At 36.6% G+C, this 26,155-nt stretch overlaps 1 protein-coding gene across 1 annotated transcript in view; it reads left to right on the forward strand.

Moving 5' to 3' along the window:
* LOC112866564 (uncharacterized) overlaps nt 1-26,155 on the forward strand; it is a 118,841-nt gene that overhangs the window by 37,875 nt on the left and 54,811 nt on the right. The window contains exon 3 of the mRNA XM_086715220.1: nt 654-781. Coding sequence (XP_086571346.1) covers nt 654-781 — 128 coding nt within the window. The remainder of the gene's footprint in view (nt 1-653; nt 782-26,155) is intronic.

A 26,155-nucleotide genomic window follows, 5' to 3' on the forward strand; every position in this document is an offset into this window, starting at 1 on the left:
ATGGGTTTTAAAAAAGGCAAAAAGATGGTGGTGATGTAATTGACAGAAACAATTGTAGAAAAGGAAAGCTGTCTATAATCAAGGCAAGATGAAACAGTAAGTTTTGGCATTGAAACATCTCAGTGAGAGGGTTTTTTCCATATTTGGTATTGTATATATTTAAAGAACAATGCTAAAATTATTACACATACACACACGGTGGTCTTACAAATAATGACAAATGCGACTAAAAAAAAGCTATTTATAAATAAGAACCACACACGTGCTTTTTAGGCTGCTGATTCACTTGTTTTACTTGAACAACACATCATATGTTCCTTTATTTTCCAATCATACTCCTGAGAAGAAATTTTACATGTTACCCTGGGCTCATAAAAATCTAAGATAAATTCGAGATCTAAGTAAATAGGATTGAAGTGTCACCTTGCCAGTTGAAAGTGGGATTGTGTGAATTTTTCCACCATTTCAATAAATGCTGTCAAAAACATTCCACTTTGATATTCTTAAACCTAAAAAATTTAAGTTCGGTTACTGTTTTTGCAAAGATCGTATGTGTTGCCTCTAGAAACATTCTCTGTTCTTCTTTCTTCAATTCAACCCTGGTCTCCAAAGGATGTCTATATTATTCTCAAAAGTTGTTCCTCTTGCTTTAGACTCTCCAACAGTTAGGGTGTCCGCAGCCGGGCCCAGTAGCTACTTGTTCTAAATCCGTTCAAAATCCTTCCACCCTAACTGCTGGCACGGCCAAGTCCGGTGCCAATCAGATAGCCCATTGTTCTTGGTAGCTCATACAGCTGCTCATCAAATGCACAGCTGTGGCACTGACCTTTAATAATATTATTCACAGAATCAGCCTCATTTTATGAAACAGGCACATCCTCGTTTAAAATTCCCAAGGATCTCCTATTGGCTTTGTAACTGAGTCTGTATTTTGTTAAACAGTCCAGGAAGTTTTTTGTATCAACAATCAAATATTAGTGAAACTTGTCTAGGACTTTGTACCATGACAGCTAATATAACCAGGATCAGTAATGGTCTTTCTGCACTATGAAATTCTGGCAAAGTAAAACAGAAGGGGCTTAAACGATTTGAGGCAATGTTCATATGTTGTGGTCTCAGCCTTCCTGGGGAAATAGACAATTAATATTAGGAGGTTTGTTTAAGATATGGTTTGAAACAAAATAAAATAAGACTGTTTTTTTGAAACAAGGGAATGTTAGGCAAGTGAGCATCTATCATTGTTTAGGTCATGTTTTTAGATATTTTGAGGCCTATTTTATAACTTCATAAGAATTGTGTGCAGTGTTTTCTTTTTTTCTAGTAACATGACTATTCAAAAATTACAAATTCCTAAGGAGATGGGGTCTGGCACCTCCTTTTTTTTAAATTTTACTTTTAAATTGTCATACTTTAAAATGGTCTTTTTTTTCTGATGTAGAATTGTATGAGTTTTAATACATGCATAGATTTGTATAACCACCACAATCGGAGACAAAACTCTTACATCACCGTCAAAAGCTCCTTCATGCTACTTAGGTATAGTGACATTTCCCTCCATGTGTCTACCCTTAAGCCTCTTTCTATACTTCTGTGTTCTTTGAGAATGTCATACAAATAAACTTATAAATGATAAAACAGATATGACCTTTTGGGATTGGTCTTTTTCACCTAGCATAATGCCTTTGAGATGTATCAATACCTTATCCCTTTCTATAAATGAATAGCATTCCACATATGACTTTACCACATGTTTTTCCCCCATTCAACCCATTTGGGTTGTTTCCAGCTTGGGATGATTATAAATAGCATGGCTGTTAAAATTTTATGTGCCCATTTTTGTGTGAACATGTTTTCATTTCTCTAAACACCCAAGAACAGTGATCTTGTAAGGGTGTCTCTAACTGTATAAAACACTGCCAGACTAGCTCTAGGGGAGTGGTATCATTGCTGGTTGGCCAACAATGTATAAGCATTCTAGTATCCTCTGTATCCTCATCTTGATATTATCAAGCAATACTTTGGTATTATCCAGATGAACCAACCTAATATGTGTATAATTTTATCATCTGGGGGTTCTAATTAGCACATCTATTTACTATTAACATTAATAGTTAATGATGTTGAACAACTTTACATGTGCTCACTAGCCATCCCTATAATCTTAGATAAGGTATCTGTTCAAGACTTTTGCTCATTTAAAAATTATATTGTATGCTTTCTTATTTTGAGAGTGCTTTATATGGTTTTCGGAGGTGTCCTTAAATGATTTATAGTTTGCAAATATTTTCAGTCTGTAGCTTGTATTTTCATTTTCTCAATAATGTGTTTCACAGAGCAGACTTTTTTTTTTTAATAAGCCATTTTATTATTTTTTTCTTTTCTTTTTCATTTTGCGGGTTGAACTTTTGGTTATAGATCTAAGATTCATGTGTCTAATCCCATGTCATGAAGATATTTTCATTTTTTTACCCAAAAGTTTTGTGGTTTTATATTTTCTATTCACACCTATGATCCACTTAGAGTAAATTTTGTGTGTAAGGTATGAGATATTTCGGTTGAAGTTTTCTTTCTTTCTTTCTTTCTTTCTTTCTTTCTTTCTTTCTTCCTTCCTTCCTTCCTTCTTTTCTTGATTCACTGTGATTTTCTACATGGAGCATTTTATTTCCTTAATTTACTTCAGACTCCAATTACACATATTTATATGTTCTGATACTGTCCACAGGTCACCAAGACCTTGTTTGGCTTTGCTTTCTTTTACCCCTTCTCTTCATTTTGGATAACTTCTGTTGATTTAATTTTAAGTTAGTGATGCTTACTTTGGTTATCTTCAGTCTTTGGTTAAGCCCATCTAATAATGTTTTTTTCAGATATGATATATATCTTTACATTTTACATTGTACATATTGTGCAGCATTTACTGTGTTTATTTATATTATGTTGCCTTATTGTCATTGAGATTTAGCATTTGGTCATTCATTAGGACTATATATATTTTTTACTGTCTTTGAATATTTTTTCAAGACTGTATAAATAATTCCACTATTTAAGTAATTTCAGTGTTGATCTCTAATTGTTGTTTTCTTTTTAACTACAGGTCATATTTTTTTCTAGTCATTAAAAAATTTTTTTTTCAACGTTTTTTATTTATTTTGGGACAGAGAGAGACAGAGCATGAACGGGGGAGGGGCAGAGAGAGAGGGAGACACAGAATCGGAAACAGGCTCCAGGCTCCGAGCCATCAGCCCAGAGCCCGACGCGGGGCTCGAACTCACGGACCGCGAGATCGTGACCTGGCTGAAGTCGGACGCTTAACCAACTGCGCCACCCAGGCGCCCCTAGTCATTTTAGATTGTATTGTAGACATTGAGATGAATATTGGTAGGAACTATGGATTTTGCGATCTTCTGAAAATTATTAATTTTTGTCCTAGATGGCAGTTAGCCTGTCTGGAAACACGTTCCAAATGACGTCTCTTCAGGAGAGGGGAGGCTGAAATTTGTGTTATATTCTTTCCAATAGTTGCTTCCCATTGAAACTCTGGGCATGAAGTTCAGGGGTCAGTGCAGCATCAGGTCAGGATTTATGTATAGATTTTGGAGGTTCATACAATATCTCTTGGTTTTCTAGAATCTTCTTCTTCTTCTTCTTCTTCTTCTTCTTCTTCTTCTTCTTCTCCTTCTTCTTCTTGTTCTTCTTTTTGTGCACTCTGGTAACCACAAAATTTATCCACTGACTTCTCAGGCTAGTAAGGCCATGGCTTTCTGCTTGAACTTCAGCCACCTAGCATAGTATCTATGGGAGAGTGCCATCTGGTGAAAAGCTGCATAACACAAATCCCATCCAATGCATTTCCCGTAAGTATTGACTCCCTCCAGTTTCTGTCTGCTTTTGGCTTCTCTCTAACTGCTTCAAATATGTTTTTAAAAATATTGTTCCAGAATTTAAAATTGTTAATTGTAGAATAATTAGTCTAGTACAAACCATGCCATTACCAGAAGCCGATGTTCAAAGGGTCATTTTTGAAATGATTAAAGTACAAAGACTAGAGTTGTTTGCTTGGGGAAACTTTAATGAAGCTACTTTGTGGAAGAAAAAAACAGCATAATTATAGTGTAGTGAGTCTGGGCATAATGATGCCAGATAAGTTCAGAGAATTAAGTCATCATTAACATTTTGATAAAGAAAGTCAAGCTAAGGAGTATTTAAAGTAAGGAACAATTTTATTTCACTTACATTTTAAAGGATCACTTTAGTTACTACACAGAAAGTGAAAGGTACATAGAAAGAATGAAAACAAAGTTATCAGTTAGTCCTTATGAGAGATGGTTGCAGTACAATCTATTTAGGACATAATTTGGAGGCTGGAGGTAACTAGCTGATGGCTTGGATGTGGGAATGTATATGGGCATGAATTAAAGGTGTTCCTAGGATTTGGTCTGAGTCACTAGATATCTCCTAGGAATTTTAATTGAAACCGAGAAGACTTTAGGGACAAAAGAAATGTGAAGAAATTTTCAGGCTGCTACTTTAGACATCTTAAGTTTGAGATACCTATTTGATACTCAAGGAATGATATCCCACAGATAGTTTTATATAAGTCTGTAGGTGAGTGAGCAAATTAAGGTTGAGATATAAAGTTGGTAGCTATTACACAGAAAGACTATTTAAAAATCATGAAACTGAAGTAGAGAGAGAGTAGAGATAAAGAGAGAAGGGAGAGAGAAAGAGAGAGAGAGAGAGAGAGAAAGAGAGAACATGGGTTTGAGTCAAGCCCTGGAATGTTCCAACACTTAGAAGTAAAGCAAAAGAGTTCTAGAAGGAGTGGCCAGTTAGATGGATGGCCAATCAAAAGAGTGTGATATCATAAAATATGGAAAAAAAAATTTCAAAAACCTACATGTTGGAAAATTGCAAATATTGCTCAGAGGAAGCTGAACATGATGAAATGGATATTATACTCAGTACCAGGGGAATCATTTGTGATTTTCACAAGTGTATTTTCATGTAACGAGGGGGCAAATCTTAGTTTTCATATTTAAGAATGAACAAGCATTGAGGAAGATGAGCTGGATAATATCAATGAACTTATTTTGAGAAGTTTCAGTGTGGAAGGTAGCACTAAAAGGCGGAATTAGCTGGAGCCGTGATAGGAGGGTAAAGAGGGTTTTTTGTTGTTGTTGTTTTCTTTTGTTTAGGTACTACAAGATCCTGTCTGAGACAAATAAGTGTGATTTAATTGAAATTTATTGAGCATTAAGTGAATAATAAACATATAAAATTAACATAATAAAATTAAACAAAAAACAATCTAATTGTAGAGTGGAATAGTGGTTGCCAGGGGCTGGGTGGTGGAGAAAATGGGGACATGTTGGTCAAGGGTATAGACTTTCAGCTTTGGTTAGTCATTTCTGCGCATCTAAGGTATAATATAGTGATTATAGTTAATATTACTGTATTGTACACTTGAAATTTGCTAAGAGAGTAAATTTAAAGTGTCCTTGCCAAACACAAAAAATTGTTAACTATGTGAGGTTCTAGTGTGTTAGTTTGTCATAATCATTTCATAATGTATACAAATATCAACTCATCAGCTGTATACTTTAAATACATGCGATCTTTTCGATTATACCTCAATAAAGCTCAAAAAACCTCAAAAAACAAAAAGAAAACATCAGGGGCAGGGCGCCGTGTGGCTCAGTCGGTTAAGCTTCCGACTCTTGGTTTCGGCTCAGGTCGTGATCTGATGGTTCATGAGTTCAAACACCACATCTGGCTCTGTGCAGCTGTCAGTGCAGAGCCTGCTTAGGATTCTCTCTAACCCTCCCTGCCTGCCCCTCCCCTGCTTGCTCTCTCTGTCTTTCTCAAAATAAATAAATAAACTTAAACAGACAAACAAAAAACATCAGTGGTGCCTTGGGTGGCTCAGATCATGACCTTACAGTCTGTAAGTTCAAGCCTTGGAAGCAACAGGCTTTGTCCTGACAGCTGAGAGCCTGGAACCTGCTTCGGATTCTGTGTCTCCCACCTTTTCTGCCCCTCCCCGACTCGCATTCTGTCTCTCTCTCAAAAATAAATAAACGTTAAAAAAACAATTTTTTTAGGGGCGCCTGGGTGGCTCCATCGGTTAAGCGTCTGACTTCAGCTCAGGTCATGATCTCGTGGTCTGTGGGTTCGAGCCCCGAGTTGTGCTCTGTGCTGACAGCTCAGAGCCTGGAGCCTGCTTTGGATTCTGTGTCTCCCATCTCTGCTCCTCCCCTGCTGGCATTCTTTCTGTCTGTCTCTCTCTCAAAAATAAATAAACCTTAAAACAATTAAAAAAATTTTTTTTGTCCTTTTTTTTTTTTTTTATATATGAAATTTATTGTCAAATTGGTTTCCATACAACACCCAGTGCTCATCCCAAAAGGTGCCCTCCTCAGTACCCATCACCCACCCTCTCCTCCCTCCCACCCCCCATCAACCCTTAGTTTGTTCTCAGTTCTCAACAGTCTCTTATGCTTTGGCTCTCTCCCACTCTAACCTCTTTTTTTTTTTTTTTCCCCTCCCCCATGGGTTTCTCTTAAGTTTCTCAGGATCCACATAAGAGTGAAACCATATGGTATCTGTCTTTCTCTGTATGGCTTATTTCACTTAGCATCACACTCTCCAGTTCCATCCACGTTGCTACAAAAGGCCATATTTCATTTTTTCTCATTGCCACGTAGTACTCCATTGTGTATATAAACCACAATTTCTTTATCCATTCATCAGTTGATGGACATTTAGGCTCTTTCCATAATTTGGCTATTGTTGAGAGTGCTGCTATGAACATTGGGGTACAAGTGCCCCTATGCATCAGTACTCCTGTGTCCCTTGGATAAATTCCTAGCAGTGCTATTGCTGGGTCATAGGGTAGGTCTATTTTTAATTTTCTGAGGAACCTCCACACTGCTTTCCAGAGCGGCTGCACCAATTTGCATTCCCACCAACAGTGCAAGAGGGTTCCCGTTTCTCCACATCCTCTCCAGCATCTATAGTCTCCTGATTTGTTCATTTTGGCCACTCTGACTGGCGTGAGGTGATACCTGAGTGTGGTTTTGATTTGTATTTCCCTGATAAGGAGCGACGCTGAACATCTTTTCATGTGCCTGTTGGCCATCCGGATGTCTTCTTTAGAGAAGTGTCTATTCATGTTTTCTGCCCATTTCTTCACTGGGTTATTTGCTTTTCGGGTGTGGAGTTTGGTGAGCTCTTTATAGATTTTGGATACTAGCCCTTTGTCCGATGTGTCATTTGCAAATATCTTTTCCCATTCCGTTGGTTGCCTTTTAGTTTTGTTGGTTGTTTCCTTTGCTGTGCAGAAGCTTTTTATCTTCATAAGGTCCCAGTAATTCACTTTTGCTTTTAATTCCCTTGCCTTTGGGGATGTGTCGAGTAAGAGATTGCTACGGCTGAGGTCAGAGAGGTCTTTTCCTGCTTTCTCCTCTAAGGTTTTGATGGTTTCCTGTCTCACATTCAGGTCCTTTATCCATTTTGAGTTTATTTTTGTGAATGGTGTGAGAAAGTGGTCTAGTTTCAACCTTCTGCATGTTGCTGTCCAGTTCTCCCAGCACCATTTGTTAAAGAGACTGTCTTTTTTCCATTGGATGTTCTTTCCCGCTTTGTCAAAGATGAGTTGGCCATACATTTGTGGGTCTAGTTCTGGGGTTTCTATTCTATTCCATTGGTCTATGTGTCTGTTTTTCTGCCAATACCATGCTGTCTTGATGATGACAGCTTTGTAGTAGAGGCTAAAGTCTGGGATTGTGATGCCTCCTGCTTTGGTCTTCTTCTTCAAAATTACTTTGGCTATTCGGGGCCTTTTGTGGTTCCATATGAATTTTAGGATTGCTTGTTCTAGTTTCGAGAAGAATGCTGGTGCAATTTTGATTGGGATTGCATTGAATGTGTAGATAGCTTTGGGTAGTATTGACATTTTGATAATATTTATTCTTCCAATCCATGAGCAGGGAATGTCTTTCCATTTCTTTAAATCTTCTTCAATTACCTTCATAAGCTTTCTATAGTTTTCAGCATACAGATCCTTTACATCTTTGGTTAGATTTATTCCTAGGTATTTGATGCTTCTTGGTGCAATTGTGAATGGGATCAGTTTCTTTATTTGTCTTTCTGTTGCTTCATTGTTAGTGTATAAGAATGCAACTGATTTCTGTACATTGATTTTGTATCTTGCAACTTTGCTGAATTCATGTATCAGTTCTAGCAGACTTTTGGTGGAGTCTATCGGATTTTCCATGTATAATATCATGTCATCTGCAAAGAGCGAAAGCTTGACTTCATCGTTGCCAATTTTGATGCCTTTGATTTCCTTTTGTTGTCTGATTGCTGTTGCTAGAACTTCCAGCACTATGTTAAACAACAGCGGTGAGAGTGGGCATCCCTGTCGTGTTCCTGATCTCAGGGAAAAAGCTCTCAGTTTTTCCCCGTTGAGGATGATGTTAGCTGTGGGCTTTTCATAAATGGCTTTTATGATCTTTAAGTATGTTCCTTCTATCCCGACTTTCTCAAGAGTTTTTATTAAGAAAGGGTGCTGGATTTTGTCAAAGGCCTTTTCTGCATCGATTGACAGGATCATATGGTTTTCCTCTTTTTTTTTGTTAATGTGATGTATCACGTTGATTGATTTGCGAATGTTGAACCAGCCCTGCATCCCAGGAATGAATCCCACTTGATCATGGTGAATAATTCTTTTTATATGCCGTTGAATTCGATTTGCTAGTATCTTATTGAGAATTTTTGCATCCATATTCATCAGGGATATTGGCCTGTAGTTCTCTTTTTTTACTGGGTCTCTGTCTGGTTTAGGAATCAAAGTAATACTGGCTTCATAGAATGAGTCTGGAAGTTTTCCTTCCCTTTCTATTTCTTGGAATAGCTTGAGAAGGATAGGTATTATCTCTGCTTTAAACGTCTGGTAGAACTCCCCTGGGAAGCCATCTGGTCCTGCACTCTTATTTGTTGGGAGATTTTTGATAACCGATTCAATTTCTTCGCTGGTTATGGGTCTGTTCAAGCTTTCTATTTCCTCCTGATTGAGTTTTGGAAGCGTGTGGGTGTTCAGGAATTTGTCCATTTCTTCCAGGTTGTCCAATTTGTTGGCATATAATTTTTCATAGTATTCCCTGATAATTGTTTGTATCTCTGAGGGATTGGTTGTAATAATTCCATTTTCATTCATGATTTTATCTATTTGGGTCATCTCCCTTTTCTTTTTGAGAAGCCTGGCTAGAGGTTTGTCAATTTTGTTTATTTTTTCAAAAAACCAACTCTTGGTTTCGTTGATCTGCTCTACAGTTTTTTTAGATTCTATATTGTTTATTTCTGCTCTGATCTTTATTATTTCTCTTCTTCTGCTGGGTTTAGGCTGCCTTTGCTGTTCTGCTTCTATTTCCTTTAGGTGTGCTGTTAGATTTTGTATTTGGGATTTTTCTTGTTTCTTGAGATAGGCCTGGATTGCAATGTATTTTCCTCTCAGGACTGCCTTTGCTGCGTCCCAAAGCGTTTGGATTGTTGTATTTTCATTTTCGTTTGTTTCCATATATTTTTTAATTTCTTCTCTAATTGCCTGGTTGACCCACTCATTCGTTAGTAGGGTGTTCTTTAACTTCCATGCTTTTGGAGGTTTTCCAGACTTTTTTCTGTGGTTGATTTCAAGCTTCATAGCATTGTGGTCTGAAAGTATGCATGGTATGATTTCAATTCTTGTAAACTTATAAAGGGCTGTTTTGTGACCCAGTATATGATCTATCTTGGAGAATGTTCCATGTGCACATGGAAAAAAAAAATTTTTTTTAAAAAGCATCAATTCGGTACTACTTTTTGCTTACCATATTAGTAAAGTTAAAATAAAATAAAATGTCATGCTAACATCATGTATGGATAATTAGAAATCTACAGCAAATAAAGCCACTTTGATCCCTTACTGATAGTAAATTAAAGAGATCTACGGATAGTATTCAATGTGCAGATGCGACCTTCTAACCTGCCCAGCCATGCCATCACACAATGATTGAGTCACTCTTATCGATGCCTAACACAGCACTATCTACATAGGAGATATTAAAAACAAGCAACCAAAAAAATTTGTGAACTTAAAAAGTTAATATATATAAGAAACAACATTTTTTCAAATAAAAATGAAATGATTTAACCCAACATAAAATTTGTAAAATAATAAAATGAACTAAAGATACAATGCCGTGTCCTTGCACAATGACTAAGGTCTTCCGTGCTTTTTTGGTGCAAATGGAAACAGTAAATTGGTGGCAAAGTAGATGATGATTAGGGAAATAGAAAAGATAATACATGAAAGCTGTGCATATCAAAAACTTTTATTCCAAAATAAAAGGGAGGTTTTTTTCCTAGCATACTATTCATAAGGAATTATGACTACTCTGATTTCATAACTAAATAATCTACTTTGTATGCGTAACATGATTGCAAACTATTTTCTGTATAGGGTGAGGGGAAAAAAAGATTTGCTTTCCTATGTCCTGTATATTGGCATACTTCTACCTTGCTGTTTTGCTGGAAAGATTTATATCGGTCGTCCCAAAGATGGTATGGGCTATATGGAAGGATAAAAAACACCCAATTAAAACTGTTACAAACAAATTTACTGGCAGCATAAACTCTATTGATTGGGTCTTGTAAATTCATAAATCAGATTTCTTCCATACACTCAGTCAAATCACAAAGCCAAAACCCCTTGTGAATTCCTACCATGTAATTTGTTTTGATCTTTCCTCTATATTTTTCTAAATGACTTCTGAAATGTGAGCTTTTCTGGGGGGGGGGGGTGGGTGGAATTCTGATAATGAACACTCAACACCTATACCAGTTATCTCCTCAAAACACTACTTGTATACATTTTGTTCACTTGAAAGTATGGTTTTATATTAAATAAATTCAATGAATATGTTTTTAATAAGTAGTATCATGACTTACTTTGTTTGTTCTGAGTAGCATATTCTTTGGTTCCCAGATAATGTTTTATGTCCATATGGTGACTCATTTTGAATAATTCCTGGCAACTGAAGTGACAATAGCTATTTCCTCATAATTCCCAACAGAGATTAAAAAGTGAAAAATTCAATCTTACGAATCTTTTCAGAGATCTTGGCATCTAATGAAAAAAAAAAACTGGGTGAATTTCTTTTTACATTTGGTTTCATTTCTTTGGCATTATTTGAATAAGGCCATTACTAAAGTCTTATTTTCCTACAAAATAAAAACAAACAAAACACGTAGGGCTCCTAAGCCTTTATGCAAATGGGCATAAAGTGTGGAGAAACAGGTCCTGAACCTGAAGTCAGAAGAACTGGATTTCAAGGACAGGCGCTGTCGTCCCTTTCCAGGTATGTTCCCTCGATTCATCCTAATTCTTGATTTTCTCAACCGCGGACCAGTGTTGTAGCGTCATGCTCTTCTTACGTCACAGGGTGATGGTAAATATCAGACCGAATGAAATAATGCATAACAGCGAACATTAACTGGGTGCCTCACAGGGGCCAGGGACTGCGGTAAACATTTTTTTCCCATGCCCAGTCACTTTTAAACCTCTCAACAACCCTATGAAGTATGATTATGCTTATCTCATTTCACTAGTGAAGGAAGTCACCGTAAGAGTGTAAGGGACTTTTCCAGGTTACGCGGAGATAGTGGAGCCCAGACGAGGTCACAGGTCTTACGCTGTAGGAGCCCGTGGTCTTGACATTTGCGCTGGCTGAAAGAATCTGCACATTCAAGCTCCTATCCTCAACAGATTTAAAATGTTCTGAAGAAAGGGTTTCAAGTTATTTGAGAGTGTTTTTTTTTTTTTTTTATTTGTTTCAAGTAACATGTTATAATAGCATTAAAAAAACCCTGGGGAGTCAAGTGAATATGATTCCTCCCTAATCTTGAGCAAGGCACTCTCTTAGCCTCAGTTCCTGCCCGTAAAAAATAAGAGAGCGACTACAAAGTAATCTCTTCTAAATTCAACTAACCAGATTGAAGAGAAGAGGGAGAAATGACCATTGTTTTCAAGGATAATGTTTTTAAGTTTGTTTATTTATTTATTTAGGAGAGAGACAGCATGTGTGCATGCAAGCAGAGGAGGGGCAGAGAGAGGGGGAGAGAATCCCAAGCAGGCTTCTCACTGTCAGGACAGATCCTGACTTGGGGCTCAATTCCATGAACTGTTGAGATCATGACCTGAGCTGAAATCAAGAGTCAGACACTTAACTGCCTGAGCCACTCAGGTAGTTGTTTTTAAGGAAATGTGGTTTTAGTCAAATCTTGGTAGTATGGTGACCACTGTCCCAGTTTGCCCGGGATCCTGGGAGTTCTGAGACGTGGGACATTAAATGCTGAAACCCATAAAGTCCCAGGCAAATCAGGATGAGTTGGTTACTATCCGTAGAAGCTTAGATTCAATGTTCTTTTTTTAAATAGGTCCAAGCTTCGTTTCTACTACACCTGGTATCTCTTAATTCCATAATACCTTCCAGATGATCTGAGAGCCTCTCTCTATTGCTGTAGGTTCACTGCACTGTGCCAACAGAGAAGTTTTATTGGAATTCTGACCTTCATATATTGTTCAAATCAGAAGTAAGCTGGAATATACAAGCAAAAAATCTTAAGTTTGTATGCCTTATCATTGACATTCATTTTTTGTTTTGTATTGTTTTTTAATTGCAAGCAAGAGAAGCTAATCCAAGATAGCATAAACAACAAAAACAATTCCTTTAGTCCATTAGCATAATGGCAGGGGCATCTCACCTAAGCAAATGCAATGGAAGGTGAGGTTGAGTCTGAAGAAGGAAATGAACCCAAGACAAGGGGACTTTCTTTTGTTTCTCATTTGCTCTTGTATTTTCGTCCATCTCCCTCTTCCCAGCTTTGTGAGTGTCAAGTTCATGTGGTGAAAAACATGACAAGTACAGCTATGGCGTTAACGTATGGTAGGTTAGGTGACAGACCTTAAAAGAGAAATTGTCTCTTTGGGTCCCTATTTCAAATTCTTAGGAAGGAAATGGATGCCGTCCTTGGATCTTTGGCTCAATCATCACTCTGAAACCAGGATGCAGGATCATGCTGTAGGAACAAGACCGCCAAGAATCACTCCCTGTCACAAGTGGATATGCTTAGGCAGGGGCAGTTCCCAGAACAAGGAAAAGCTGGGTAGACAATACTTAGTTCACAGTAATAAAATTAAAAAAGAAACAAAAAACTCAGTTTACGGTGGCAGAAAATCACACACACGTCTGTTGAAAAGTAAAATACTAAAATGAAACTATAGGTTCATCTCTGGAGGTCATGGGGAACTTGTCTGGGTGTCACTTGCCTTCAACTTGAAGTCATTACTGTTTTGAACTGAAAATTCAGGCGCAGAATTATTGTTACACTGAGGCACAAAGGATCCAACACTATCATTTGTTGGGATTCTGAGAAAACAGGAACCTACTTCCTTCTCTAGGAAGTTATGCCACCAAGGTAATACTTCCATTTACAAATAAGAAGAGAAATCTTTGGATGGCTTAACCAAGTCAAAACAGTTGAGTGATATAATTCAGTATATTTTGATTCTGTATCTCAGAGAAGTGGAAGATGCAGAAAAGCAAGCACTATTCTGCCACTTACCCATGGAAATTATAGGGTCAACTTGACTAGGGTCAACTTCTTCAAGAAGTCTTTTCTGGAAATTCCAGCTCATTTGTTCTTTCCTTTCTCTGAAATTGTTAATATTTAGAGTGAGTACCATTATGTCTTACCTCACTATATTTTAATTGATTCTACTAAGGTATCGTTGTTACCTTAGTGAGAATATAAATTACTTGAGAGCAGGGCCAACATTTTTGGATGTTTTAATATTTCTCCTTTTCCTCTTGATCGTTATTTTTCTTTTCCTCCTAGTCTCTTTACTTTTGTTTTCTTTTTATGTTTTATTTATTTTTAAGAGAGAGAGAAAGAGAAAGAGAGAGAGAGGGAGAAAGAGACAAAGTACATGTTGCGGAGGGCAGAGAGAGAGAGAGAGAGAGAGAGAGACAGAATCGGAAGCAGGCTCCAGGCTCTGAGCTGTCAGCACAGAGCCCGAGGCAGGGCTCGAACCATGAACCGTGAGATCATGACTGAGACGAAGTCGGACGCTTAACCAACTGAGCCACCTAGGCACCCCTAGTCTCTTTTCTTATGATGGCTCCTTCACTATTTATGGAACAATAAATGCATTTATAGAGCTATATACCTTTCATACCCTGGGCTGGAGCAAACACATATAGTAGGTAAGAACAAATATTTGTTGAGTGGTTACTATGTATCTGAAACTTTTTAAATGCTTTACACTGATCATCTCATTTAATTCTTCCAAAAACCTAAGGTATAGGTGTTATTATTCCCTTCATTTTGCAGATGAATGTATCAAGAAATAGAGTTGAGTAATGTGTCCAGAACCCTAGGTAATAAGGAGCTTTTAAAACTTGGCATGCTCTTAACTCCATATAATATGCTATTTCTACACTTTAGGAATTTTAGACTCAAATAAATTATCCAAAAATTTAGAGTAAGCACACCAGTAATTTCATTCTCTGCTTCATTCTTGCATCCCATATTGCCTTAGTAGCTAATTGGAGCTGTACATATAGTGAGATTCTAGTAAATATATATTTTTAAGTAAACCCTACACACACCATGGGGCTTGAGCTCACAATCCTGAGATCAAGAGTCGTGTTTTCTAGCAACTGAGTCAACCGGTTGCCCCTAGTAAGTATTTTTGAGGTATTAATACTTTACAATAAAGAGTGTGTAGCAATTAAATTGTATTAACCTGGAATTTGCTTGCTGTGATCTGATCTTCTATTATAGAAGTTTGCTTTTTATAGTTAGAAATCTTGTACAGTTTAAATACTGATGACATACTGTGTTTCATTGCCAATATCTGACTAATTCCTTATACAGAGATGAAATGAAAATTACTCACTTCCTGTACAAAGCTTATGTATACAGGAATTAGTTTTAACCTAGCTGGGTCACAGAATGTGAAAAATGAGGCACATTCCCTTGCGAGGTCAGGGAGCATGCATTCCCCAGAGCAAAGAATTAATAAATAATTGAGTGATCAAGTTAGTGCAAAAATATTTACACTAAATATAATTTAACTCCAAACCATATTTTCCAGCACGTTCATAAGTACATATGTCATATTAGGCTTGGAAAATTAAGATGCAGAATTTACTAAGGGAATAGGATAACATTCAGAGTGGAGAATTTTATTTTAATAAGATTTTATTTCTTTGCATACAACATCTTTTATTCTATACATACTATCTCAGCTCACTTTCAATTATACCCAGATATTCTGTAAAGTCCTTCTGGTATGTTACCTAAGTTAGTGTCATTTCAAACAGAAAGAAGGGGGTTTGTGGCAAACTTTACTGCCCTCATGTTAATTCTTTGTTATCTTCCTTTGATAAAAACAAACTAAACAACAACCTAAAGCTAATTATTCCAGTAATAATAAAGACATCTATTAAAAAAAAAAAGAGACAGGTTGTTCAAAGTGTAATGGTCTCCCAAAGGTTTTGCTTGAATAAGAAAATATATATTTTCCTTGAATAGTCAAGACTTGACATTTTTTGATGCTCTTTTTTAAATGATGATGAAGAATCAACCCTTTGGCATGGAACCACAGACCTTATGAGTCCCACCTAATGCTTCAGAAGAAACTGAAATCTTTGTCCTTGAGGGAGGCAGGAAAACATGGCAAAAAATGCTTAGTTCTTACAACAAAGACGGCCACCTGTGGCCCCTCAGAATATGGGCGTGCTCATTGGAGAAAGTGGAGAAGGAAGGAATATTCCAATGATTCTACTTGTTTCTCTTGGTAGAAAAGCAAACATCGACAGCAGTACAGAGAACATATGCCACCGTGGAGGTCCAGAATTCAATAAAATCTTGTTGGCAGAAAAGAATCTTTGAAAGGAAGGGGAATAGAGAATCATCAATGTCAGCTTTTCAAGGCAATTAGATCATTTTGCCCAAGGGGAAGTTGAGGCATAACTCATAATGGGAGGTGCTCTGTGCCTTCCAACCTCCAGAGTCCTTATTATATCAGGTGGCTTGCATATCTCATGTGCTCCTATTAGCAAATGAAATGCCTCCTCTCCTATCCCTCACCCCTTAAATTCCTTTAACTGAAAGCAACTTATTTTGTAATTCCAGGAAGAGTGGCTACGGATATTCTTTGAACTTCCCAAGATATGCAAGCGAATTCTTTTTGAGCATAAGAGAATGTTTGTTATTCTACTTATTCTATACACAAGATGCTTTCTTTATTTAAAGACTCTTTTTTTTGAAAATTTATCGATTTATTCCAGAATTTCCCTAGCCAGTTATGCAGTGGCACAGAGACAAAAATATTCTCTCTTGAAGCTTCATGTCTGTAGGGAAGATTATTAAGATATTGAATTCTCTAGACATAAAATCTTTGATTATTTATGGGATTATATTCAATAAAATATTCTAGCACTGAATTAAACTGGGTGCATGCACAGATGAGTATCCTGAGGTCTTTTAAGGTTTCCCTGTCTGACTCCACTCTAACTTTGCAACTTGTTATCCAACTTTATGACCCAAAACCCACCCAAGCAGTCTAAGCCCTAGAAATATTTTGCATTATGGAATTTTATATGTATACTAAGTTTTGTGCTAACCACACTGCTTGCAGTATTCCATTCCATATTCATTGCAGCCCTCTAAATTAGATAGCATTCTTTTCTGCATTTTCAGATGCAGTGATCAGGGTGTGGGATTTACTACATTTATAATAAGTGGGAGAACCAATGTTGGCACCCATGTCTGTCTGAGCCCAATATGCCTGCACCGAATCACTATGCTACACTGAAGTTCAAATTAGCTCTTTATTCCCAGGACACATGATGTCCTGTTATGTCCCCATGTCCTTAGGTATACTAGCCTCTAGAATTGGTCTCGGACCAATATTCAGTCTGACATTTTCTACTACTGAAATAATTTCACACCATAAGACCGTCACCACTGTTAATTTTTATATGGATCTTAACTTGAAGGTTCTAATCAGAATTAATTATATCCATTTATTCTCAAGTAGTATTGTAATGCCTATGAGAGTTTGAAGTCAGTACATCAATTCATAAACTGCTTGAGGGCAGAACTAGAATTTGCTTGTCTTTGAATCTCCATGACCTACGTCAGTATGTGGACATAGATACGGACTCAAAGTAAATTGATTGGATCTAATTGAATAAAAGCCTGCGGCAGAATACATTTCATAGCCCCTTCCCTATTTGTCATCTGATGTTGCATCAGAGAAAGAACAGTTTTGTGCCCAAATAAGATATCCATTCCCCTTCGGTGAAAAACTGTTCTCTTGTTTTCCTTGTAAGTTTTTATTCCCCATGCTAAATCTTAACTAGGCTTATTTCCATACGGAAATTTTCACATAAGAATGAACCAAAGATGAGCAATTAGATATTCAAAACAACGTGTAACCATGTATGTGTGCTGTGCGAATGTGAATGTGTATAATCAAGGAGTTACCTCTCAGGAACTGGGATATCTTTAGACATGCTGATTATCACCCACGCACCCCAGGAAAGATCTTTTTGTCCTTCTGCCAGTTTCTGATTTTGTGATGGGTGTGAAATGACAAGATGCCATTATAATTTTGTTTGCCGTCAACGGCCTTATGGGATTTGATGAATGTGTCAAACAGGAGAGTATGTAGCCACGCTTTAAGAAATAGAACATTCGTTTCATGAGGTAAATGTTGACACTCTTCAATTTTGTTAGGGAAACTCCTGGAACACCTCAGAAGGTGAAATTCTTGTAGGGAGTCTGTTGGGCATTTAATTTTCTAATCCTTCACCCCATGGAAAGCTAATTTAGAGTGTGCCCAGATTTCCAAATATCTTACGCAGAACAATAGCAGTAATAATTAGAAGAGTGGCGTGGCAGTGATTCAAAAGTGCCTCCTTTGGGGTTGTATTTGAAATTGGATATGGACTGTATATGCGAGGAAGCCACATTTAGTCAAAGCAGGGCCAGATCAAACCAAGCTTATTTTTGGTAACAACTGACCCTGTTGTTACAGAAAGAAGTATGTATTTATGCTCTCAAATACTGAGATATTTGTCAAATGCTGCCGGGCTTATGTAACACGTGTGTCTTCATAAGCTACCAAATACAGTAATGTGCTCAGCCACTTTGGAGGTGGTTAAGGGTGACACCAAGGGGCTTCTTGTCAAGATGGAATATTATTTGAAAATGTTGTCATACCTTCCGTGTGTCAGTCCTGTCAGGAAGCAGAATCCGGTTCAGATAAATTCAAAACAGAGACTAAGATTAAGGAATTGCTTGTAGGCACTGAGGCAGGGGAAGTTATTACCACCCCAACCCTTAAGGAAGGAGAGGAAGAAATTATGAAATCATGAAAATGGAAGCCTGTGAAGAGGGGCTTCTGGACAGGAGCCGACGGAGGCTTAGTCATGGAGGGATACAGCCCCTGACAGCAATGCAGTTCGGGGCAGAGTGGGAACAAGGAAGATAAAAATTCTTTCTGTTTTGCTCTCTGAGCTCCTTGTGTCTGCCTTGGAAAAAATCCAAGGATCTTAGGTAACAGACTGTGTACGATTCAGCCCTTTTGAAGTATAGGGACAGAGAAGGGCAGATAATCAAGCTAAGAAGAGAGGAATGCTAACAAAATAGAACCAGCACATTCTCTGGTCAGTGCTAAGCATGAGAAAAATAAATAAATAAAAAAAGCGAGCAGAAAACTTATATCTGGAAAAAGATCAAAATGAACTTATTTATGGAGCAGAAATTGGACAGTGATATTAAAAAAAAAAGTGAGCAGGAATAAACCTGTAGACCAACGACTAGTGGTTTAATACTGGTGGTGAGCATGGTCATAAAAATGTTCAGTGCCTTCATTAGAGTAGGGGGTTAGAGCTAATACACTTCAATTAGTGTTGTGAATGTCATCTTGTCTCAAAGGGGCAGCTCAAAAGAATTTTCTGTCCACTGAGACACAGCCTTGGGGATCAGCCAATGGTTCAAGTTCAAAATGAGCCATTCTTACAAAACTTATGGAAAAAAAAATAATGTTGAGAAAGACAATGAGCAAAAAATCAATAACAAAAATGACTTCATTCCATATTCCATTGGCTTTATGTTAAAATTTGCAACATTTTAATTGAATGCAACCATAGTTAGGATTCTCAATGTTATGAGAAATAGTAATATAAGTTGTAAAACACATGAATTTATGAGCCAAAAATTGAGAAATAAAACAAAAATATATCAATAATGTAATGAACATAAGTATATATTTGGATAGTTAAGCTCCATAGGCTTATAAACCCTATACAATAGTTGATACAAGAGAGTTAATACACTTGAAGGTGATACTGTGGCATTCTCTCCAAGGCATAAAGATACATGTGTGTATGAATGTGTATATATTCACCTAGAAATTAAGAGTTATTGAGGCTACGATTGAGAGTCCCAACATACAACGAATGAGAGTTACATGGAAAGAAAATAGAACACATAGCAGAGAAGTTACAACTAAAGAGGTAGCAGATAACATTTTTTCAGAATTGTAAAAAGACCTGAGTTTTTAGATGAAGGTGCATGCCAACCACCAAGCAATTAAAATAAATAAACCCATTTTTGTTCCATTTGAGCAAAACTGCAAACATCAAGGGTAAAAAGACAATCTTAAAACCTACCACACTCATTTCCTACTAAGGAATGAGAAGTAGAATGTTGGCAGACTTCTCATCAGCAACAACATATGTTGGATAGCAGCAGATATATCTACAAAATACTTATGAAAACAGAAATTGTACTTAACAAAATTAGCATTCAATAGAGTAAAAAATTAAAATATTTTAGATGTTTCAAAGATTAATAGGATTTACCACATGCAGATCACCACTAAAAGATTTATTAAAGGATTTGTGGGAGGCACCTGGGTGGCTTAATCTGTTGAGGGTCAGACTTCAGCTCAGGTCATGATCTCACCATTAGTGAGTTCTAGCCCCGCGTAGGGGTCTCTGCTCTCAGTGATGAGCCAATTTCAGATCCTCTATCCCCCTCTTTCTCTGAACCTCCCTGTTCTCGTTCTTTCTCTCAAAAATAAACATTAAAAAAAAGATTTTTTTTTTGAGTTGGAAACATCAGCAAATAAAGTAGACAGGGAGGCTCTAGGAGTTTACTTGGGAGGCATATCTGTTTGAAGCTTTTTAAGTTTCTGAGTGTGTGTGTGTGTGTGTGTGTGTGTGTGTGTCTGACCATACATAGTACTTGCTAAATAGCATTCCAAAAGACTTGGGTAGATCTGAATGTTTGTGATGTCTGGGTATCAAGGCCAAGACCTCTAATTATATCTATGCATATAAAATATACATATTAGATAAGGCAAATACTACTGTTAGACAAATCAAACAGGAAGGAAGGTGGCTTTTTAAATTGTTTACTTGTTTATTTGTTTACAAGTTCCATGGAAGATGGGGATCCTGCCAAATTCTCCTTTTCTTCCTTTTTTAAACTGAAATATAATTGACATATAACAGGATATTTTTTTTGTTAAGGAGAAAAAAAATCCCAGAGGGAAAGAATGGGATATAAGAAACAGGAAGCAAAGAAACCAATTGATAGGTATAACATGATGGTGAATTTAGTTGGCTATTCATTATAAAAAAGGAGCAACATAATCTGTGTATAAAAATAAGTAAAACTAAAACTTTAGGCAATAATAAAAAGACTGGGAAAGTGTGGGGTTATGTCATGGTTTAAATTTGTTAAGGTTCATGTTGTCTTTGAGAGAACATTAGGAAAAATGGATAACTTCAAGAGTTTTATAAATAAATATGTATAACTAAGCGTGCAGTTTAAAACAAATGTCTTCTCCAAGTTTTAAAAATTTGGGAGAAACCAAAGAGGAATATATTTGTAGCATCCAAACTATTAGAAGGATACAGAGGCACAATTAAAAATATTATTAATCCAACATGTATAAGGGGAGAAAGGAAGAAGCAGTGAAAATATCTGATGAACAGAAAATATAAAATAGGTACAATTACATCATTAACTTCAATAAATGTAGAATATATAATATTAATCGTATAAAATTAAAATCCAGCTATAAATTGTTTACAAGAGACTATTTTAAGATAAAATCATACAGGTCAACTAAGTCAATGGAAGAAAAATGATACATCATGACAATTATGAACGAGCCTGAAAATAAGGTGTAAGTATTTTTGTAATAACTTGAAAATAAACTTTATGTTTTACCAAATTTTTCATGAAAAATGATGGCATGGTTAAAGTAAGTTTCATGTTACATGTTCATCATCACAATAAAAAATTGTATATCTCTATTATTCCACTTAAATAAAGTCCAAGACAGATTCACACACACACACACACACACACACACACACACACACACGACAGGATTTATCGGAAAAGCAATGTTGGAGCAGATTACTCAAAGTGTATGTAATTTTGTATTTAATTAAGAGGATGTAAAACATCCAAGCATGTCAGTAATCACAAGTAATGTAAATGGACTAAACTAACAACTTAAAAATAGAAATTGTTATACTCTATTTTAAAACTTTAAACCCAATTCAATAAATGTTAATTTATAAACTAAATGTTAATTTGTTAGTCCCATAATTATACCTAAAATGTAAGGAACGTGGAAAGATTGAAAACCAAGTAATATAGACACTAAATTAAATGGAGTAATAGAAAAATATATTCAGGGATGGGGCGCCTGGGTGGCTCAGTCGGTTGAGCGTCCGACTTCAGCTCAGGTCACGATCTCGCGGTCCGTGAGTTCGAGCCCCACGTCAGGCTCTGGGCTGACGGCTCGGAGCCTGGAGCCTGCTTCTGATTCTGTGTCTCCCTTTCTCTCTGTCCCTCCCCCATTCATGTTCTGTCTCTCTCTGTCTCAAAAATAAATAAACGTTAAAAAAAAAAGAAAAAAAAAAAAAGAAAAATATATTCAGGGAAATGAATATCTACCAGGCTAAAATTTTAGACTAACAGTACTAAGGATTGCTGAGGATGTACAAAAATTGTACAACTCAAAGGAAGGCTATTGGCATCTAGTGAGGAAAGGCTGGGTTTGCTTCTAAATATTTTAAAAATACATAGGACAGGCCCCAACAAACATTTATCTTGCCAAAATGTTAATAATGCTGAGGTTAATAAACCCTGATATAGACTCGACAGAGTTGTGTAGAAATATCTATCCAAAGTGATGGCATCTATAGGAGCTTATGGATACAGGACACTTTGCAATTGAATTTTGAGAGTTGACTTGCAACGTATTTTGCCTTTTCTGGTCAGAGTGCCGCGGTTCCACGTCAAAATTTTATTGATAGCACAGGCAGCAGTATCTGTTTCCTTGTCAAGAAAGTAAAACCAGAATTTCTTGTTTTTCACAGGAGCAAAGTGAGACAAGAACTTCTCTCTCCTGATTGTTTATTGGTAAAATTGGATAATGCTAACAATTTAGGATTGCCTATCACAGATGGTTAAGATAGGTAGTGTTTTACTCTCTGTGACCAGGAAGTGACAGTTGTAGCGAGAACTGACCTCATCATATTTACTCAGGCAGCTAAACACAAGATGCTGTCACTGAAAAGAAATAGAGTTTTATTTTCAGAGAAGACGCAAACGTCAGTTAACCTTAAAGATTTTTTCCATGTTTACGTTCTTGGTGCAAATGAAAAAGGCCAATTTTAAAATTATAGAGAAATGTAATGATTAGAAGTGAATATATTATTTTTTAGTTATAATACTTTCATAATCAGGGTGATTTAAGGATCCACAAATAAATAGCAAAAATTGATCTAATCACATTGGTTATTTAAATATGCTCAACTTATCACACAAACAATAGCTGTGGTATTTGGTTTTTGAAATAAACAGAATGACTGAATCATCCACGACAATATTTCCTTCCTTCCTCTCTTCCTTTCTTCTTTCTTTCTTTCTTTCTTTCTTTCTTTCTTTCTTTCTTTCTTTCTTTCCTTCTTTCTTTCTTTCTTTCCTCTATCCATAGATATATGAATATTTATCTGCCTAGAGGTACATGCAAATATACCTACAGACAGATAGACATACTTTGCAAAAGTTGTGAGTCCTGTATTGACAGTTAAACAATGAGTGTCTTATGGTGAGGGACGATGATTTATAATTTCTTTACAGATTTAAAAAAAATTTTTTTTTAACATTTATTTATTTTTGAGACAGAGAGAGAGCATGAACGGGGAGGGTCAGAGAAAGAGGGAGACACAGAATCTGAAACAGGCTCCAGGCTCTGAGCTGTCAGCACAGAGCCCGATGCGGGGCTCGAACCCACGGACCGCGAGATCGTGACCTGAGCGACGTCGGAGCTTAACGACTGAGCCACCCAGGCGCCCCTAATTTCTTTACAGATTTTCATGTAACATAGTATCAGGAAAAAATCTAAGTAATTGGTAGACACACGAAATACGTATTTATCATAGTAGTTGAACAAATTCTGTGTAATTCTTTCTGACAATTTTATAGGCAATTCACCATACAGTAAAGAAAGATCTGTAAAATAAAACGGAGCCTCCTATCTCTTCTCTGTCATAACATACGATTCGCACTCTATATTAATGTACCAAATGTATAAGGTCTTGGAAAATGCCCTGTTCTACCTTATTATAGAAATTATCTTTACAGTTGGATGGAACTGAAAACCACACACCTAGTGGTGGCATTGGTAGGAATTTGGTGACAAGGGCAGAAATTTGTTGAATCAAGTGGCCGACTTTATGGGTTGTAAAACTGCCATATGGATTAACTATGGAAATCTAGGAAGCAACACGAAAATAAAACAAGACCAAAAAACCCACGTCATTTATATATTTAGATTCTGCTGTTTAGAAAGAAAAAACAAAAAAACCAAAAACAACGCCGATTTCTGTAGCCTAAACTGCTCTTCTTTTTCTGAACGGTTAGGATATTTTTCCCGCAGCTTGGCTTTACATGTCAGGTTTAGTTCTTCATTATCAAGTTCCAAAACATCTAAAGAAATAAATAGCTGCAGAGAATCCTGTTGCCTAAATATCACTCATACACAAAACTTATCTAAATATAGTTTCGAAATCATAGAGTGGGAGGGTGTCATAATCCCGCCTGTGAATCTGAGAAGTGTAAGACACTAAGGAAGCTGTCTTAAGAAGTATCAGAACATTATTTCCAGATTTTCAATTCTTTGCACTGTATGTAACATGGCTGCGCTTGAAACTTTGTGAAATGTAACTGATCAAGACTGTTATTGCGTGAGGTAGTTTGTCCAAGGAAAACATGATGGTTTGTTATCTTAGTCATGAGAATGACTTACACAGCGAATGGCCCATCTGTACGGGCTTGGCATAGGAACAATACAAATGTCACATTTGAACTGATTTTAGCATTTTACATGTGTTCCTGTAAACCACTTGTAAAATCCATTTTTGCAGTTGATCGCAGTAACTGGGTTTCCTGAACATGTTTCTTAGAAAGGAGCTTTCTACTTTTTTTTTTTTTTCCTTTTTGCACCATACACAGATGAGTGAGCTTGATCTTAAACAAACTAAGGACCTAACTGTCGCCTTATCAGCTCAATGTGGGATACGGGTCAAAAGGGCAAAGTGCGGCACACGGGGCAGCTCAAGTTCCTGGGGTTTGTTGCTGTCTTTATGTCAAGAGGGAGAAGTCTAAGGGCAAAAACAAAACCAAAAACAAAACAAAACAAACAAACAAAAAACAGACTATTATATGCTTTAATTGACGAATTCCGGGAAATCCTTTGAAGTTCACTATTTCTAGATTCACTGAGAAAAATATAATACTGGGGTGACAATTGAATTTTCTTTATGCATTTCTTGCCTAGTCCTCATGGCTTGTGTTCAGAATAGGCAACTATACAATGGCAAAATACTGATTATGCTTGCTTAGGTTTGGGGTTGATGGAGGATTGGGGGATAATAGCTAAAGTATACAATGTTTTCCCGAGGTGATGAAAATGTCTTAAAATTGATTGTGGTGATGGTTGCACAATTCTGTGACTATGTTAAATCCATTAAATTGTACACATTGAATGGTACGTTATATGAATTGTGTCTCAAAAAGATGTTCAAAATAACCTCTTTCCAGACACATTGCATAAGATATTGTTTAATCCAGTGAAAAGTATAATTAATATGTGTTGAATGTTTTCTATGTCCCAGCCGGTATCCCAGATACAGTACGCATATTTGATGCCTTTCATACGTTAATCTCAATCCTAACAACCCTATGGTATTGGTGAGTTGTTATTATTATTATTATTCTCATTTTATTGTTGAGAAAACTGACACATAGAGAAATGAAATAACTTCAGCCCACAATAACACAACTAAATAACACAACTAAACTAGATCCCTCCCTCCTGGTGGAAAGCAGAAAATTCAATAAAACGGGGCATGCTGTAGTGACAGTAGTCCTTACAGACACTGATATTCAATTTTTAACACTCTCCCAAGCACCACGCAAGAGCTATGTGCTCTGTCTTTTCTCAGGTTACAAAGCTTTATTTGAACCTTTCAGAGCAAAATGGCTTCGAATGATAGAATTGATACATAAGAAGGTACACCTGTAAAGCAACTCTAAAACAGCTCCTACGTTTATTTCTATAAATCACAAATTCTGTGTATTGTTTGTAAATGCACTTTAAAACTAGATTCGGTTCATCAGAGAAACAATTTTTTGAAATTGTCTCAGGCTTTCAGCTGACTTCAATATCCATGCAAAGTTCTCGCATGTGTTAGGTGGTTATGTACATAGGAATATGAAGATAATAGATGAGGCACAATTTCCAGAGTGAGAAATGAAGCCGAAAGGTGATAAAGTTAGGGACTGACAGACGAATTACTTTCTTAATTTGTGAAATAAGTCGTCTATCCTGTACGAACCTGGGTTTTACAGTTGTGATCTACATTCTCAAGTGAGCTTAAGAAAGAGGTTTATTAAGGAATATAAGATAAACACAAACATTCATAGGGAAGAAATAAAGTCCAACTGA

Source organism: Puma concolor, chromosome C1, assembly GCF_028749965.1.
Source record: "Puma concolor isolate L17-30 chromosome C1, mPumCon1.1.hap2, whole genome shotgun sequence".
Taxonomy (NCBI): Eukaryota; Metazoa; Chordata; class Mammalia; order Carnivora; family Felidae; genus Puma; species Puma concolor.